General features: G+C 40.2%; 2 protein-coding genes across 2 annotated transcripts in view; both read right to left on the minus strand.

Annotated features, from left to right (window-relative positions):
• A1CF (APOBEC1 complementation factor) overlaps positions 1-990 on the minus strand; it is a 44,525-nt gene extending 43,535 nt beyond the window's left edge. The window contains exon 1 of the mRNA XM_029911379.1: positions 907-990. The gene's annotated coding sequence lies outside the window, so the exon portion shown is untranslated. The remainder of the gene's footprint in view (positions 1-906) is intronic.
• A 15,122-nt stretch (positions 991-16,112) lies between these two features.
• On the minus strand, positions 16,113-16,436 carry LOC112106313 (small nuclear ribonucleoprotein F-like). Its single transcript, XM_024199475.2, has one exon. It carries the CDS (start codon positions 16,434-16,436, stop codon positions 16,113-16,115), a length of 324 nt encoding a protein of 107 aa, XP_024055243.2.
• Between the last annotated feature and the right edge of the window lie 1,592 nt (positions 16,437-18,028).

Below are 18,028 nucleotides of genomic sequence, written 5' to 3' on the forward strand. Positions count from 1 at the left end.
GGGGAAGGAGAAACAATTTGAGAAGCTTAATATATTAAACATTATACTTTTCCCCCCTGTTTTGATGAAGTTGTGTATATGAACTCAGGTATTTTGGAGCAGTGATTGCCTATAAAATGGAGAGTAACATTTTATAAAAGGATGAAGAAATATTGTAAAAATAGCTCTTGGGAGATATACCTAGCTTCTTGGTGAAAAGATCCAATGTCCCTAATGATTAGCAATGGAAAGCTGTGATTTAACAACTCAAAAGTGAATTGTCTTGGGTAAAATCTCCCTTCTCTCCCTGTCAGTCTAATTTCTTAATAGATGAAAGCGACCAACCACATTTTGCTCCTGTTCGGAAAAGGGATCACCTTTTCACTATCCGTACAGAAATGATGGCAACATTGGGCAGGTGGAGTTCTTTGAATGCCCCATCTTGCTTTCTGGGGCTTGCAAAAGCTTTGGGGGTCACCAGCTAAAGAGCCTGGGGTATAAAGACTATAAGTTGATGTGAAATCTGATCAAGAGCAAGAAGTGCAGACTCTAGCTGTTGTCACTACTATATCTACTTCAGCACTTTTCTGTCTGACACAACAATGAGCAATCTAGCACAGCCTGTGATGTTCAGTGGTGGTAAGCTTCCCAGAGTGCTCATGCCCTCATTGTTTCTGAGTTAGAGAAATTAACTCAAGAAATAAGCAGAACATGTGAAAATTGTGAATGCGGGTGCTTCCTATATTCTCTAACATGTGCATTAAAATTTCCCAATGGCTCCTTTGTAGAAAGAAAGCAAGCTGTAATTAAAACACTCCTTACAAATCCGAGTAAAGCAGATAGCGATGAAAGCTGCTTTTAGCTAGATAACAATATTCCCTCTTTTTAGAAACTTAAGATGGAAAAACCAAACAACATGGACTGTACCTGAGCAATTTCAGAGATCACCACCCGGAAAAGTTCTCCTTGATTATGGGGAATTTGCGACGTGTCACTCTGGTTATTCTCTAATCATCATATCAAACTCCAAAGGTTCAGCAGCCTCAGCTTGGTTTACAGTCCCTGCAGGTTAAACTTTAACTCACCCTATCTCTCAGTTCCATGCAGCCCTTTGACCAGATAATTGGGTCACTGCAGCTCAGACAATATCTACATAAACTACATTTGTTTACAAAATTCAAAAGACTAGGTCAGAATTTTACTTGAATAGAAGTATATAAGCTGGGAATGTAATACCATTTTGAAATTGATTACTGTTTAGTTTTTTTATCTAATTTCCTGGTTAACTCATCCTCACTTTAAAGATCAGATTCTTTAACTTTGTTCTCTTAACAGGGTTCTAATGTAGCTCTTGAGGGAACATAGGGGTGTCCTATCTAATCTGAATGATACCTACCCAGTCTTACATACTACTTTTGTTCAGGTATTTAGCAATAAATACAATATTTAAGGCTAGTATATATCTGAATAAGAACTTTGTCCATATTACATAACACAAGCTTTCAGTCCATAAACTGAATAGGGTCTTACAACTTAGAAAATTGATGAGTGTCACAACCTTATTTGTTCTCCAAATAAACAGAATAATAGCTACAGTGGGAAGTAGGACGAAAACACATTGCCCATTGCAAAGAAATCTCAAGGCTAATTATGTCTTTAACAGAATAACACTTATGAACATACAAACAATATGTATGGAAATAAATTTTAAAGATCCCAAGTAGTGCTCTCTAACAGTTCAGTTTGCATACAAAAATTTCATTGGTAGGTGCTGAAAGATGATTTCTGTTCACCCCCATTCCTCTAAGAATAAATCTCAGTTGCAAATGAACCAAAATACACAATACCTTTAAAATGCAATAGTTAAACCTTTTAAAACTATAGTTCCAGCAAGAAATAAGGGGGGGGTGTTAGGGGTGAGAAATGCATTGTGTTCTGGTGGTTTTAAAAAAAGACCCCCAAATCCTGCACAAATCTTAAACTGCTAAAACAATTTTTCAGTTGCATGCTCCTTTAATGTAAGGAAAAACTGGCCACAGCTGCTTCTGAGCTCTGGTGCACTTCAGTCCCAAACTATAATTTGCTATGCCATCAGAAAATTTTGCTTCCAGGAGCAAATCCATCCTCTTCTTCTTATAACATCATATGAGTGCCTATCCTATCCCAAAAGATCTTGCATTACTCTTGTCATAATGGGAAGTATTTAGGTAATAAGGACTCGCCATGGAATCCACAGTGATGAGCAGGACCAGGGGAACAATGACGAAATACCTACTGATGAGAGAACAGTGAATGCAGGCTCTTTGGGGATTATAGTTTTGAAATGTTTTATTGCCTGCATTTTAAAATAGTTATTTTTAAGATTTCCTCTTGTAGGAAGCCATTCTCCAAGGATTTCCAGAAATGAGTAGCTCTATCTCAGTCTGCCACACTTCCTCTGATAAATGTAGAAAGATAAAAACTAGTTAGAAATTCCCATGAGCTCCCCCCTTCTTGCCTCACCCCCAACGTGCCCCCATGAAATCCTCCCCATGGGAGGAATACTGAGTCATAGACAAAACAGGAAGTGGTTGATACCACTTCTTGATTAAAGTGGTCACTTATTCTTTTGCACTATGACCCAAGGCTTACATGCATCAGTGAGAATAGTTAGACAATGCAAACACCATCACATATATAAACCAACAAGAAAAAACATTGCCCCTTTGAGAAATAGCATATTTTGGAGACTTGCATGATGACTTCCCAATGGAGGAGAAATTAGTAATGCAGAGGCTGGGTATATTCTTCATACAACTTGTCCTATTTACAAGGTCCTGGACCAGAGGTGGTTGCAAACAGCATGCAGGAAATTCCCTCTTTCAGGGGTCTCAGCTCAAATCCAAACCCCTGGGTCCAAAAGAGCAACTCTACCCTAAAAGTTAACTCTAGTTAGATTAAGGAAGAGAACAACTTCCTTTGCTGCTCGGCACCTACGCTTCCCCAAGAAACTCAGTAAGAAAAGCAACAACCTACAATTTTCTAAAAATTTGCTCTCCTGCTTAAAAAAACCTGTAAGACTATGTATAACAGTGCCATCTAGTGACAGCAATAATATAGCCAAGGATAGCAAATTGCTGGTATAGACCAGAGTTTTTTAGCCTGTGGTCCATGGACCCCGGGGATCAGCAGACAATGTCTAAGATTTCCAAAGGGGTCTGCACATCCATTCAAAATTCACAAATGAAAAAAGGTTGAAAATCACTGGTATAGACAAAACTTAACTATCCCTATCTGTTCTTCAGATAGCTGGAACAGGCAGTACATTGGATCACTTGAGCAAACTGTAAATATTTCTGGGAGAGTGGAAAATCATCACACTGCTTTTGAATGAATTTGCCACAGTTGGAGGCAAGTGCAAAGAGATGTGATCATGAAGTCTAACAGAAAAGTTTCCAGGTACTGTTTCCATCTGATGGCAGGCATTTGGACTGGCATAAAAGATCTCAAAATAAGAATTAGTAAGTAAACGAAAATTTCCCTTAGATTCCCTGAAATTATGAATGAAGTTACTGTATAATGGAAAATATTTTATTTCAGTTTCAAATCTCTTTAGCACAATTTAATAGTGGAATTCAATATACTTGAATGACTTGACAGAGTGTGCTCTAATGTGAGTCGCCATGTTCATTAAAGTTTAAATATATAACACTAAAGATCTAATCTTGCACATGTTTACTGCAGTCACTATTCTGTCTTGCATCAGTTAGACTGTTCAGAGTAGTAGCATTCCAATTGGTACAAATGGTAGCAGGTTTGGGCCCTAATAAGGGTTCTGGACTTTGGGAAGTTTTCTATCATGCCATTGAACTGAGCTAGTAATAAATGCGTCTGACGAAGTGGATATTCACTCACGAAAGCTTATGCTCCAATACATTTGTTAGTCTATAAGGTGCCACAGGACTCTTTGTTGCTTTTTAGTAATAAACTAAAATTTCTAGGGTTTGTTTTCAGGAATTTCAAATATTTATACAGTTTATTGATACTTTAGAATTGGAAAAGTACCATACCACTGTTTGGCTAGTTTTTAAAGGAACTAGCCAATCTCTGCAATGTGGTTAGATAACAGAGGGGTTTACCCAAAGTGAGCAGAATCTATTTTCTAAACAGTGGAACTGAGTCATGTTAATAAGCCAAACAAATCTCACTGACACTGCATTATATTTATCAATTTGATAGTGTTGCAATGGCACAAGTTGGCAATACAAAAATTATTTTAAAAAAAGCATAACTGGAAAAAAGCCAGGAAATTCAGAGTTCAGAGTAAAATATAGGGACAAAATCCTTGGCACACAGACCAAGAAACCAGAACAGTACAGGTGGTGGTTGTAGTATTTGTTTAATGACCATTGAATCTTCTGGTGCATACTTATCAGTCGACACTATCTCACTTCTAGCAGCACAGGCATATGCAGGTAGCATACAGTCTTGTAATATGCTTTATGCTGTTTTTACGCTTTTTGCAACCTCTAACCACTCCTGTGGGAGCATATTAAAGTTTATGGGAGGTGATTGCATGTGCATTGGAAGGGAGAACTTGTATATAAGACAAAACACATTTTCTGACTACAAAAGCAGTGCACCATGGTATCCCTAAAAGTTATTCCTATTTTTAACTCTTGAAATTCTACTCAGAGTTTACACTGGAGAGTCCTGAATCCAGGCTGTTTTGTTCTGGAGCACTGCAATGCAATTCAGTCATCAAGCTAAATGGCTTTCTAAATAAGCATGGGTTCAAATGAAGGCTGCCCTCTTGAGAGGGAACAGTCACATCAGCACAGCAGTGGTAGGAAAACAAAGCTAGAGTCTATCACAGAGCCTTCAGCTCCATTCATCTTCATGTATTTCTATTAATAAATTTAAGTTGCCCAAAACTTGGAGGGGGAGGATTAAATTACATTCTGTAAAATAGAAGTTGCTAGAAATGTTAACTTAGTAAACATTAGTTGTCATTGATGCTAACAAATTACAGATGAGTTACGATCATTAATAGAAGTGATTGCCCATTGAAAATAGCCCCCTTAGTCTTAGAATCTTCAAGTTGGAAGCATTTTTCTCTAACATCACTTCACTGGAGACTAGATTGTTTAAAGTCATGACCTGAGGAGTCAATTGGGCCTCTCTGGAGGTGAGTATTGTCCATGAGTGCACAGCTGGGACTTCATCACTAGAGGAAAATATGTTCATTATGTAAACTGAGAGCATATATCTTAAAATTTAAATGGATATTTGTAAAGCAAAGTATTACAGACATAGGACCAGTTGTTCAGGTGGTGTAGCTCCAGTGAAGTCTGTTTAAATTGGGAGAAATCAATGGAACTAACATATACCAGTTGAGAATCTAGCCTATTAATGACAATGGCAGCCTATGCTATTCCTACACACCCTTCTCTGGCAGAAATGTTAGAATTTTCAGTCCTTTGAAATTTTTACGCTATTTAAATGGGAATCAACCACACAGGGTAAAGGCAACTGCAGGTTTCCACTCAAGGAGTTTCCTTCTCATTGTGTGACAAAAGAACGCTGGAATTCCATATGTTTAAGCTGGGATGAATAGGGGATAGATACACAGATGCCCTATGCTTTTGTGCTGCCACTAGTCCATGCTACCATGGCAAGCCCTACAAGTCCCTTATAGGGAGGATTTCACAATATGGAGGGGAAAACATCAGGAGTTGCCTTTGCTTCAATTTAAGCTTATTGCTTCTTGTTCGATCTTCAAAGGTTAAGGATAACAATTTTTCATCCTCTTCCTTATAACAGCCTTTTATGTACTTGAGGACTTATCATGTCCCCTCTGTCTTTTCTTTTCCAGACTAAACAAACCCAATTTTTTTCAATTTTCCCTCATAGGTCATGTTTTCTAGACCTTTAATCATTTTTGTTGCTCTTCTCTGGACTTTCTCCTAATTGTCCACTTCTTTCCTGAAATGTGGTGCCCAGAACTGGACACAATACTCCAGCTGAGGTCATATCAGTGCAGAGTAGAATGAAAGAATTACTTCTTGTGTCTTGCTTACAACACTCCTGCAAATAAATCCCAGAATGATGTTTGCTTTTTTTGCAGCAGTATTACATTGTTGACTCATTTAGCTTATGATCCACTATAACCCCCAGATCCCTTCCGCAGTACCATTTCCTAGGCAGTCCTTTCCAATTTGTTTAGATAGTATACATGCGGCACCACTTCTACTGACCTATAAGAAATAGAAGTTCCAATACTTGAGGCAAAGAACTCATGTTCTTTCTACAGTGAAACCATCAGGATGAGAGGAAAAGCAAAAAGGCTACGGGTGTTAGGGGGGACTCAGCATCTCCTTGCATGCAACACAGCTGTGCTTCTTGGTGACCACCCTCTGTAGGAATGAAGAGAGGAAGGTGGGGTGAACAGGAAGATATGGCTAATGAGTCTGAAACAAAAACCAAGTACACAGTAGGCTGTGGTTATGATTGTGCCTAGGCAGTAGTAACTCTCATGTCCTGGCTGTGCTGGTATCTTGCATCTTACCTCTGCCTCCTTCTTCAACCTTTCAAAAGGAGAGTAGGATTTCACTCTTCAAACTAGCATGAGAACCACAAGAGTGTAAAAATGTTAGGCTATAGATAATTCCAGCTCAGGTCCATTTCCAGTTACTTGCATTTTCTGGGATTTCTAACTGCCAGCACTAGACACCTTTTTCTATTAAAATACATGTTTAGCAATAGATGTTTACACGGCCCTTGTTAACTAACTGCATTCTGTGTTCTAAATGGTATTGCCAGAAGTTTCAAAAGCTTGCTCTGGTACAAATGGCCTGCTCTGTGCTCCTTGTGGGATTTAGCATGTTTGGATGCTCAGGGAATTTTCACATCAGCTTGTTGTGTTCAAGTCCCCTGTGTGGTCTAGAGGCTGAGTAGTCCAAGCATCAGGGCCAGGGGATGGTGAAGGGGTTAGTAATTTTAATTGATTTTCAAAATTTTAGAAGCTCCATTTTTGTTCAACTAGGCACTCCTGCCTTAGGCATGTCATTGACACAACTGAGCCATTCAGATTAAACCATTTGAGCACCAGCCACTCACTGTTTGCTCTGCACACCAGGAACCCCACTCCTAAATAACTTAAAGAGGGGGTGAGAAGGGGAGAAACTATTTTAATACTTAGAGAGCTAGCAATTGTTAAGGGGCTTAGCTACTAGGACTCAGCCATAGAGAGGGAGGGAAAAGGCAGGAGTCCAGCAAGGGGACAGTATGAGGGAAAAAGGATGAGCATGGGGGATGGTATATCTTAGGTTTTGTGATTCTGAGTTGGGGCTACACTAGCCACTGGCTGCAGAACAATACATGACTGTGGAAGGGTGGTTCATCTTGAGAGAGAAGAGCAAGTCTTGCTCTGGCTTGCAGATGGGGGATGTGCCAATGCTCTCCTCAAAGGAGGCTCTTCCTTGACCTCACCAAGGTACTGAGAGCCCAGCGGAAGAAACTAACCCTAGAGACCATCAAACATCTAAATGATGAGCTGAGGCATGAGTTGGAGAGGGCCACATGTAGGACCTGTCAAGACCAACACCACTTTTGGCATAATTCCAGAGGGATCACTGTGGACACCGCTGGCATCAGCTGCATCCCAGTACGTGGAAGATTTCCTTAAGGCCATGGTGAAACAACACAATATGCAATCTCACCCACTGATAAAATAAACAACTGGAGATAATACATGGATTTTATGTGAGCCACCTTTTATCAGCGCTAGCATAGGGAATGGCAAATACTATATATACCATACAGAGTTGCAGGAGAAACAGTAGTACTTGTGATTGATTAGAAAATTCATTGTTTAGTACTGTCTCCTTCCTTCTTGCAGAGGGTACCTCTTGGTGAGCCCTCACAAGGGCAGAGCATAGGTATAGCTGCCCACAGTTCCACCAGAATGGTAATAGAAAAGCTAAATAACTTTTCTAAAATAAGATTCAGGTGTCTGCAACAGACTGGTGGCACATTACAATGTGCACATTATTAAGTTAATATGTCTGAGGCGACAGATACACATGAATTAATGGAACCACCTAGGGAAGCTGAGGTTTGGGCTGAAGGGGGCTCAAGATCCATGAAGTGCTTGGGGAGCTGGGCCTACAAGTAGCATCCAGCTGGGCTGACTCCCGGGACTACTAGGCCAGGCTGATCACTAAAAAATTTTGCAGTGACAGCAGGCGGAATGAATAGTTGTGAAATTATTCATGTTGACCATGAAAATGTGACTAATATTTTTTTCAGAATATTGTGGTGCCTGTGGGCAAAGCAAAAAGTTTTAATCATCCTGTGAGATTAGAGTGTGTTCATAAAGAGGATGGGGAATGGAAAACTAGCTGTTCCTACAGCCCAGTGATGTTGCAGGGAGAAGGACGCTTCATCAGTCTGTGCTTATGTCTACGCAGGATGAGGGGAAGGAGAAAGATGGGCTGTTGCAGTATCTTGTCCCTGCAAGATTTTGTAAGTTTTCTGGGGTTGCTGGTTTTTCAGATTATCTGGTAGTCACTGCTTGCATTCTGTAAGGCTTAATTCTGGGTGGTAGGGTCCAGGAAAAGTAAAGGAACAGTTCTTAATATTTGATACTTGATGTTCACAGCAGTTGCTGGGTACCAGAAGTTAATGACAGCTGCCTCACTGAAAATCTCATAGACTACAGACACAGCTAGTGTCAAAGCACTCTGGCAGCTCAGACACCCAGACAGAGCTGAAAACTTCACAACTTTAGCACTGTCCATCTCCTTTTTGGAAATGCCCCAGATTTCCAAAGCATCAAAAAACTAAGCACTCAAAATACCTTATTGCACACCTGAGTCACCCCCGCCCCACACACACTTTGAAAATGACCGTAACCATGCAAACTGGGTAGAAAAAGGCATATTACAATTATTAATATTGGGGAGTGAATTAAAGGAGCATGGGAGTGCAGGCCTACACTTCCAAAAGCAGGCAGTGATTTTTGGAGGTCTGGCTTAAAACATTAGATCTGATTGCTCAGCAGTGCTGAGCCATTCATAGCTCTCATTGAGTGAGCTGGAACTGTAAGTGCTCAACACTTCTGAAAATCTGATCCATTGCATTGCAAGTTTGGCACACACTATTAGTGTCTGCTTTGGGAATTTAAGCCTTGAATATGTCAAGAGTACATATTCCACTAAGAGAAATACCACTTCCTGTTTGGGGGTAATGAGGCTGGGAAATGTAAGTGAGACTTACAGACAAAGACATTCCTTTAATGCTTTTTTATCTAAAAAATGAATCACCAATGGTATGTGGTGTCATTTTGAGCAATAGTGGGAAACGCCTAGAAAACCCTTGTATGTCTGTCAAGGCTTGTGTATTATATATTCTATTTAACTAATGAAGAAAAATCTCAGAATAGCAATGTGAACATTTGAGATTTTTGTCTCGTAGCCACTAGGGAATATTAATTGTAGACAAGATTGTACTTTTTTTCATCAGAGCCTTATTTTATTGGCTAAGGGGTAGACTGTGTCTTTAAGCTGCTGTTCAGACTGGGGGAGGGGGCCAGAAGGATGGAGGGGTGATGCCCTGACAGAAGTTTCCGGAAGCCTTATGCCTCAGGTGGACACAATGGGCTCTTTCCTGAGCCTCACTCTGCTCCCTACTCAAGGCTCTTGCAGCATAAAGGGAGAAGACAGCAGCTAGATCTCCCCTGTTTGGGATTCCTCTGGCATGGAGGAGTTCTCAATGGGCATAGAGCCAGCATAGCCAATGCCTGTGCTACCACCCCCACAACTGTCCATGCTGACCATCTGTTGGGGGATAGGAGGGAGCATGGCCAGTGTGTGCAGTATGGTAGCAGGACCATTGAGGGTGTCAGTGGACAGCCAGGGTAGGATAGAGCAGCTCTGAGTGTAATTCTCACCATCTTAGAACTGGCCTAAGGCTCAGGGAGCTGCCGGTGCAGCTGAGTGTCTGAGAAGAAAACACTGATACAACCCAAGTGCATCCTCTAGGCTCAAAATCCAGAGGGAAATAAAAATAGCAGAAAATAAAAAAAAATAATAATAAAAAAGGCAATAGAAATAAACTATCCCATGATTTTAAAACCATCTCATAACTTTTTGGGGGCCTCACTCATGACTTCTGAGCCTTCAGGGGTTAGTAATATTGGAAATGAATTCCATATTTCTGAAAGTGATATTACCATAATCTAGCTCCAGTTCATATGAAACCTGTCCCTGCACTCGCAATCCTCTCTCTACTATTCAACAGTCTTGCTGTAGCATGAAGGGAGAGGTGGCCAATCCCCAAAGGGCTTTGAACGTCAACAGAGAAGCCTTGAACTGAACTTTATATTCAAAGGAAAGCCAGTACAGACTAGGTAGGGAAATATCTTCATGTTCCTGGTAACCTGTGTTGCTAAGCAGCCTGGTTTTAAGGAGCAAGAATTATATATTATTAATTTATTTACTGTCTGTCTTTCCCATGAATTATACATTTGCACACTCAAAAGATGCCAAGACACAAAACAGGCATATTATTCCATTGTACAACCACAAAAGATAAAACTGAAATGTCCAATGGGTTTCAGAAGCAGTTCTCAAATTTCAAAGTCCAAGAAGTGGCCAGAGCAGAGGATTATTTCTGACCTAGAAAGGCATTTACATTGGAAGTGGATGGCGAGATTAGTGGCACATATAATTTGGACACAAGAAGAGTAATGGTGAGTAGGGCTGACCAGAAAACAAAAATTCTGATTAACAATTTTTTTTTTTTGGTGTGTGTGTGGGGATTTTGAAATGTTTCATTTCAATGCAGAACAATATGAGATCTTTAGAAGCTTTATGGGGGAGGGAATCATCAGTGACTCTCACTCCAGAATAACACTTGCCTGGGATTTGAGAGACCTATGTTCAAGTCTCTGCTCTGACTGGTTCACAGTGTCTCTCTTTCAGTCTCTTGTTGCCACTGTTCCGCTTTGTATAACTTATTCATAGGGCTGGGGCGAGAGACTGACTCCAGGGCACTAAATCCCTGCTCCAAATCAGGCAGGGCCAGGACTAGAACTTTGGTTTTCTATTTCTCTGGTGAGGGCCCAATCACTTGGCATTCCTGTTCTCATTTTATGTTTCTGTGAAATGTTTTGGTTTAGACAAAATAACCTTTTTTGATAAAGGGAAGTAGTTAAATTGATTATTTTTTTGGCCAGCTGTAGTTTGAATAACAGATATTAGTAATTGTCAGCAGAGCTCTGTATACTACCTTGAAAAACACAGAGTTGTTGTTTGTTGGCAAAGGGAATAGAATAAATAAGATTTGAATAAACACACAAGATAAGGCTATGTTAATAAGAAATATTCAGCATATAATATTTTGTGCAATGAGTGGTTAATATAGTAAGCAATGTTCAAGCATTGCAATTACTTTTCCAATAACTAAGACTTGCTATATTCAGTTCTTAGTTCAGTGCTGAGGGATGTGTTGTTTTTTAAAGTCTGTTATCTTTCATGAGCCTTCATACCTAAGACCTAATACTGGATATGATCAGAGACTTATGATTTTTCAGCTCCACAGAGCTATGTGACATTTGTTAGTGACACTGATGGATCATGAGACAACAGATTTTAAAGATGTCATTTGGATTACCATTTTACTTCCTCCCTCTCCCACTTACATTCTTGTACTATTTTAATGGTCACTGTCATGAAAATAGTCTGAAGTAGGAGGTAATGTTTTCTGCCACCAGAACCAGGGTAATGCCATCTGCTAAGCAGTATAAAGCATTAATTTGTAACTTTGGATGTCTCATGAAATATTCGCTTCTAAAATCCGTGTCAAATCTGAATTGTGAAAAAAGAAGATATGGCTTAATGATGGAAGCCGGCTGCAACCTTTACTATAGAGTGGCCACTATGCCTCCATAATGAAATTTTAAAAATGAGTTCTTCTGTATCTGATGGGAGTGAACTTCTAACTGATGTTCCAGAGTACGACAATAGAACCAAGTTCCTGAGAAACTAATTATATGCTAATTATTTCTAGTTACTCAGATAATTTCCCAATTTACCTCCTGACCCTCCTTTCCTCAATCCTGTATGTCTGGATGCTTTTATTTCTAATATCACTAAATTCTGGTTTAGAAAAGAATAATTATATATCCTATTACAAATAGCATTAAAACTTCAATACATGACTAAGCAATGAGTTAAAAGCAACATGTTTATATAAAATATCTTATGAAAATATGAAGGAAAAACCCAAGAACTCTTTATGTGAAAAAATGACGTTTTTATAGATTTTAGAATTTTTTATTGACACAAACTTCTAAAAATACTCCTTCTGTAGCAGAGCAAAATATTGTATAATGTCAGTTCTTTAATTCTGACTAAATATACAAAATTAAGTTGGATGGCTCATCACTTTCTTTGATCACAGTTCTCGGGAAAGAAATGGTAATATTACCAAAACAGCAAAATTAAACAGTAATAAGTCACCAGGACTAGATGGTATGCAACCAAGAGTTGTGAAGGAACTCAAATATGAAACTGCAGAACTAACTGTGGTGTGTAATCTATCATTTTAAGTCTGCTTCTGTACCAGATGACTGGAGAATAGCTAATATGATGGTGATTTTTAAAGAAGGATCATGAGGCGACTCTAGCAATTAAAGGCCCGTCAAGTCTAACTTTAGTATCAGGCAAACTGATTGAAACTATATTAAAAAACAGAATTCTCAGACACATAGATGAATACAATTTGTTGGGGAAGAGTCAATATGGCTTTTGTAAAGGGAAATCATGCCTCACCAATCTATTAGAATTCTTTGAGGGGGGAGGGTCAACAAACATGTGGATAAGGGTGATCCAGTCAATATAGCATACTTGGACTTTTAGAAAGTCGTAAGCAAAATAAGTAATCATGGGATAAGAGGGAAGATCCTCTCATGGATCAGTAACTGACAGGAAAAGACAGGAGACAGGGTAAGAATAAATGCTCAGTTTTCAGAATGGGGAGACAAGTAAGTAGTGGTGTCCCCCACTAATCGTACTGGGACCAGTGCTGTGCAACATATTTATAAATGAACTTGGAAAAAGAGGTAAACAGTGAAGGGCAAAACGTGCAGACAATACTAAATAATGCAAAATAGTTAAGTCAAAAGCAGACTGGAAAGAGCTACAAAAGGCTGTCAAGGGATTAAAAAAAGTAATCGTGATTAATCGCATGATCAATCGCACTGTTAAACAATAATAGAATAATATTTATTTAAATAGTTCGGGATATTTGCTACATTTTCAAATATATTTATTTCACTTACAACACAGAATACAAAGTGTTCAGTGCTCACTTTATATTTTGATTAAATATTTGCACTGTAAAAAACAAAAGAAATAGTATTTTTCAATTAACCTAATACAAGTATTGTAGTGCAATCTCTTTATCATGAAAGTTGAACTTACACATGTAGAATTATGTACAAAAATAACTGCATCCAAAAATAAAAAAATGTAAAACTTTAGAGCGTATAAGTCCATTCAGTCCTACTTCTTGTTCAGCCAATTGCTCAGACAAACAAGTTTGTTTACATTTGCAGAAGATAATGCTGCCCGCTTCTTGTTTACAATATCACCTGAAAGTGAGAATAGGCATTCGCATGGCACTGTTGTAGCCGGCATCGTAAGATATTTATGTGCCAGATGCGCTAAAGATTCATATGTCCCTTCATACTTCAACCACCATTTCAGAGAATATGTGTCCATGCCGATAACGGGTTCTGCTCGATAACAACCCAAAGCAGTGCAGACCAACGCATGTTCATTTTCATCATCTGAGTCAGATGCCACCAGCAGAAGATTGATTTTCTTTTTTGGTGGTTTGGGTTCTGTAGTTTCCTCATCGGAATGTTGCTCTTCTAAGACTTCTGAAAGCATGCTTCACACCTCATCTCTCTCGGATTTTGGACGGCACTTCAGATTCTTAAACCTTGGGTCGAGTGCTGTAGCTATCTTTAGAAATCTCACATTGGTACCTTCTCTGCGTTTTGTCAAATCTGCAGTGAAAATGTTCTTAAAATGAACATGTGCTGGGTCATCATCTGAGAGTGCTATAACATGAAATATATGGCAGAATGTGGGTAAAACAGAGTAGGAGGCATACCATTCTCCCCCAAGGAGTTCAGCAACAAATGTAATTAATGCATTAATTTTTTAATGAGCAACATCAGCATGGAAGCATGTCCTCTGGAATGGTGACCGAAGCATGAAGGGGCATATGAATCTTTAGTACATCTGGCACGTAAATACCTTGCAATGCTGGCTACAAAAGTGGCTTGCAACACCTGTTCTCACTTTCAGGTGACATTGTAAATAAGAAGCGGGCAGCATTATCTCCCGTAAATGTAAACAAACTTGTTTGTCTTAGCGATTGGCTGGACAAGAAGTAGGACTGAGAGAGCTTACAAGTCCAAACATTTTACATTGTTTTGTTTTTGAGTGCAGTTATGTAACAAAAAAAAAATCTACATTTGTAAGTTTCACTTTGACCATAAAGAGATTGCACTACATTACTTGTATGAGGTGAATTGAAAAATACTATTTTTTTGTTTGCCATTTTTACAGTGTAAATATTTGTAATAAAAATAACAATATAAAATAAGCACTGTCTACTTTGTATTCTGTGTTGTAGTTGAAATCAATATATTTGAAAATTTAGAAAAACATCCAAAATATTTAATAAATTTCAATTGGTATTCTGTTGTTTAACAGTGCAATTAAAACTGTGATTAATTGTGATTAACTCAAAAAAATTAATCGTGTGAGTTAACTGCGATCAATTGACAGCCCAAGATTTTTTATTAAACTGGGTGACAACAAAATGGCAGATGAAATTCAATTTTTGATAAATGCAAAGTAATGCACACTGGAAAACATAATCCCAAGTATACATACTAAATGAGCTGTTACCACTCAAGAAAGAGGTCTTGGAGTCAATAAAGCTAACAATGTTAGGAACAATTAGAAAAGGGATAGATAATACAGAAAAGATCATAATTTCACTGTATGAATCCATGGTATGCTCACACCTTGAAAACTGCATGCAATTCTGGTCACCCCATCTAAAAAAAAAAAGTATTAGAATTGGAAAAGGTACAGAGAAGGATGACAAAATTGAGTAAGGGCTTGGAACAGCTTCCAAATGAGGAAGCTGGAAAAAAGACTGGGACTTTTCTGCTCAGAAAAGAGATATCTAAGAGGGGATATGATATAGGTCTATGAAATCATGAATGAGGTGGAGAAAGTGAATAAGGAAGTGTTCTTTACTCCTTCGCATAAGACAAAAACCAAGGGTCACCCAATGAAATGAATAGGCAGTAGGGTCAAAACAAACAAAAGGAAGTACTACTTACACAAGGCACAGTACACCTGTGGAACTCATTGCCAGGGGATGTTGTGAAGGCCAAAACTATAATGGGGTTCAAAAAGAACTAGATAGGTTCATGGAGGATAGGTTCATCAATGGCTATTAGCCAAGATGGTCAGGGATCATGGCAACCCCATGCTCTGGGTGTCCCTAGCCTCTGATTGCCAGAAGTTGGGAATGGACCACTTAATGATAGCCTGTTCTCCTCGTTCCCTCTGAAGCATCTGGCATTGTCCACGGTCAGAAGACAGGATACTGTGATAGATGGACCATTGGTCTGACCCACTATGGCCGTTCTTATGTAGCGATAAGAGATGTTTTAATATTGGGCAAAATTTTCTGATGGCTGAAATTGAAGGCCACATAATTATGCTACTAAGGAATTTGACCGAGAGAGGTCTTTCATTATCAAATAATAAATGTGAGAACAGGGACATGGAGAAGGAGTCATCTGATTCTTCTGGGCCTGGAATTCGATGTATAATATTGCATTAATTCAACATACTGTAGTAGAGGTTTATGATATTTAGACTCTATGCTTTTTATTTCCTGAAGTACCTTTCTGACAGGAAAGGAAGGCCATGTGATCCTAGAAGTATACCGAATTGCATTGTTTCTTGTGTGACGGGGTGAGGGCAGACAGCTATAGGAGAGTGATGTTTCTTTTTTGTGGAAAACTGATCTTTATTTTCCAGAAATATACAAACTTATTCTTTCATTTCTCCATCTTCTTCTTTTTCTTCTTCTACTCCTCTGATGTACAGGACGTGGTTATATCTTATCAAAATTTCACCAAGGTGTCCTGACAATGCACCATCTATGTATTCTTCTGTGTTTTCAATCTGCATGTTCATGTAGCCGTTGACAGACATCAGGTAGCCCTTGTACTCCATTCCCCACTTCAGCTTCACCATCACCGGCTTCCCTGTCAGCCCATTCAGGAAAGGGTTGGGGTTCAGGGGCAAGCTCATGGTAACGCGGCCTGGCACAAGGCAACAGTAAAAACAAAAATTACTCGCTGGGCTGCACATGCGTCCAGGCAGGTATATTAGCCCCAGGATAAGCAGGTTACTCCAGGTTAATTAAGACACCTAGGGCCAATCAAGGGCCTGCCAGAACCTGTTAAAAGCCTCCCCTCCAGTCAGATAGGCGCACGCAATAGGAACTGTGGGGAGCAGGCGTGCTACTGGAGAACCGGACAGTGCAGACACTGACAAATGCCGGAGACAGACTGCACAGGTACAGAGGTGAAGAGCAGGGGAAATCCTGCCAAACAGAGTCTATAGCCCTTCCATGCCCCAGAGGTTTGGGGAGAAGAGACCCCGCCAGAGGATAGAGATTGAACTGGGTGCCTGGCCTGCTGCCACTACACCCGGAGGAGTTACCAGAGACTAAGAGGCTCCCCTCCCCCCCCTCCCCAGACAATGTGGGGGCAATAAACCCAGGGATGTGGGGAAATTCCTAGGGAGAGTAGAATCCCCCAGCCCGCTGCTACGGGGAAGTGTGGATCCCACCGAGGCGGAGAAGGAGCTCTGCCACACATGAGTATTAAAGTATAAGCAGGAACTGAATGAGCTCTCCCGTGCCATCTAGTGATGAGCTGGGGGGAAAAGACTTCAGGAACAGACTGTAATTGCATATACACACCTATTCTGCCTAGGTATTCAACAGTTGGAGCTGCTTTGCCAAAGTGATCAATTTTGGCTGGTGCTGGGTTACAAACCAATTTAGTATTGAGTGCAAGGGTAATGAAATGTTACCCTGACTGTATGAGTAAAGGGCAGCAGAACTGTACTTAGCCTGCTTTGACTGAGGGGGTCACCCTAAACTGAATCGCAGTTGCTAAGCAGGGGGAAAGATGTCAAATCCCAGTGAAGGAGAGAGAGGGGGGGGACAGGTGTTCCTACCTGGTGGCTTCGGCTCTGCCTAAGTCTTAGGCACAATTTGATCCTCTTTTCTCCACTGTTGAAAGACCGAGCTGATTAAACTCAATAGAGAGTCCTTGTTTTGCTCAGTGATCACTAGCGCTGAAATCACTGGTAACCAGGTGCTGAGCCTTAGACATGGTGTGGGACAATGTTGCAGTGAAGGAGCCTGCACTAGCAGTGAGGTTCCTCACTACCTGCTGAAATCACTGAGAACTGGGGAAAGTGGTGGAACCTCAGAACGTGATGTTGCAGTAGAAACACATCAGCCAGCGGTGGCAAAGAGCATCAGCAGAGGGGTGGTGTCCGTGGCCTGTGGCAGCAGAGTGAACAACGGCACTGTGGCAGAGTGAGTGGTGGCAGCAGCTCACAGTGAAGGCAGAATGAACAGTAGTAACGGTGAGCCAGTTGCAGAGGCTACTGCAGCAGCTGAGGTGTTGCTCGATATTTTCCCCTCCTGCACTCACCATTCACATGCACTCGTGTGAACACACCTCTAAACTCTGGGTATTCGCTGACCAAGGACAGCGACTGTAAGTGCGTGTAGTGGAGGGAGAGAGGAGGAGCATGTTAAAGGAATATTTGTTTGTTGAACTTTGATGCCACAAGGTGAGAAACTGAGGCAAAGGACACAGCCCAACGTACTTTGGGGTGGGTGTTACCTCATAGTCATATGCTTTCGAATTGTGGTTGTGGTG

Source organism: Terrapene carolina, unplaced genomic scaffold (genome assembly GCF_002925995.2).
Source record: "Terrapene carolina triunguis isolate 2854851 unplaced genomic scaffold, T_m_triunguis-2.0 Scaffold95, whole genome shotgun sequence".
Lineage (NCBI taxonomy): Eukaryota > Metazoa > Chordata > Testudines > Emydidae > Terrapene > Terrapene triunguis.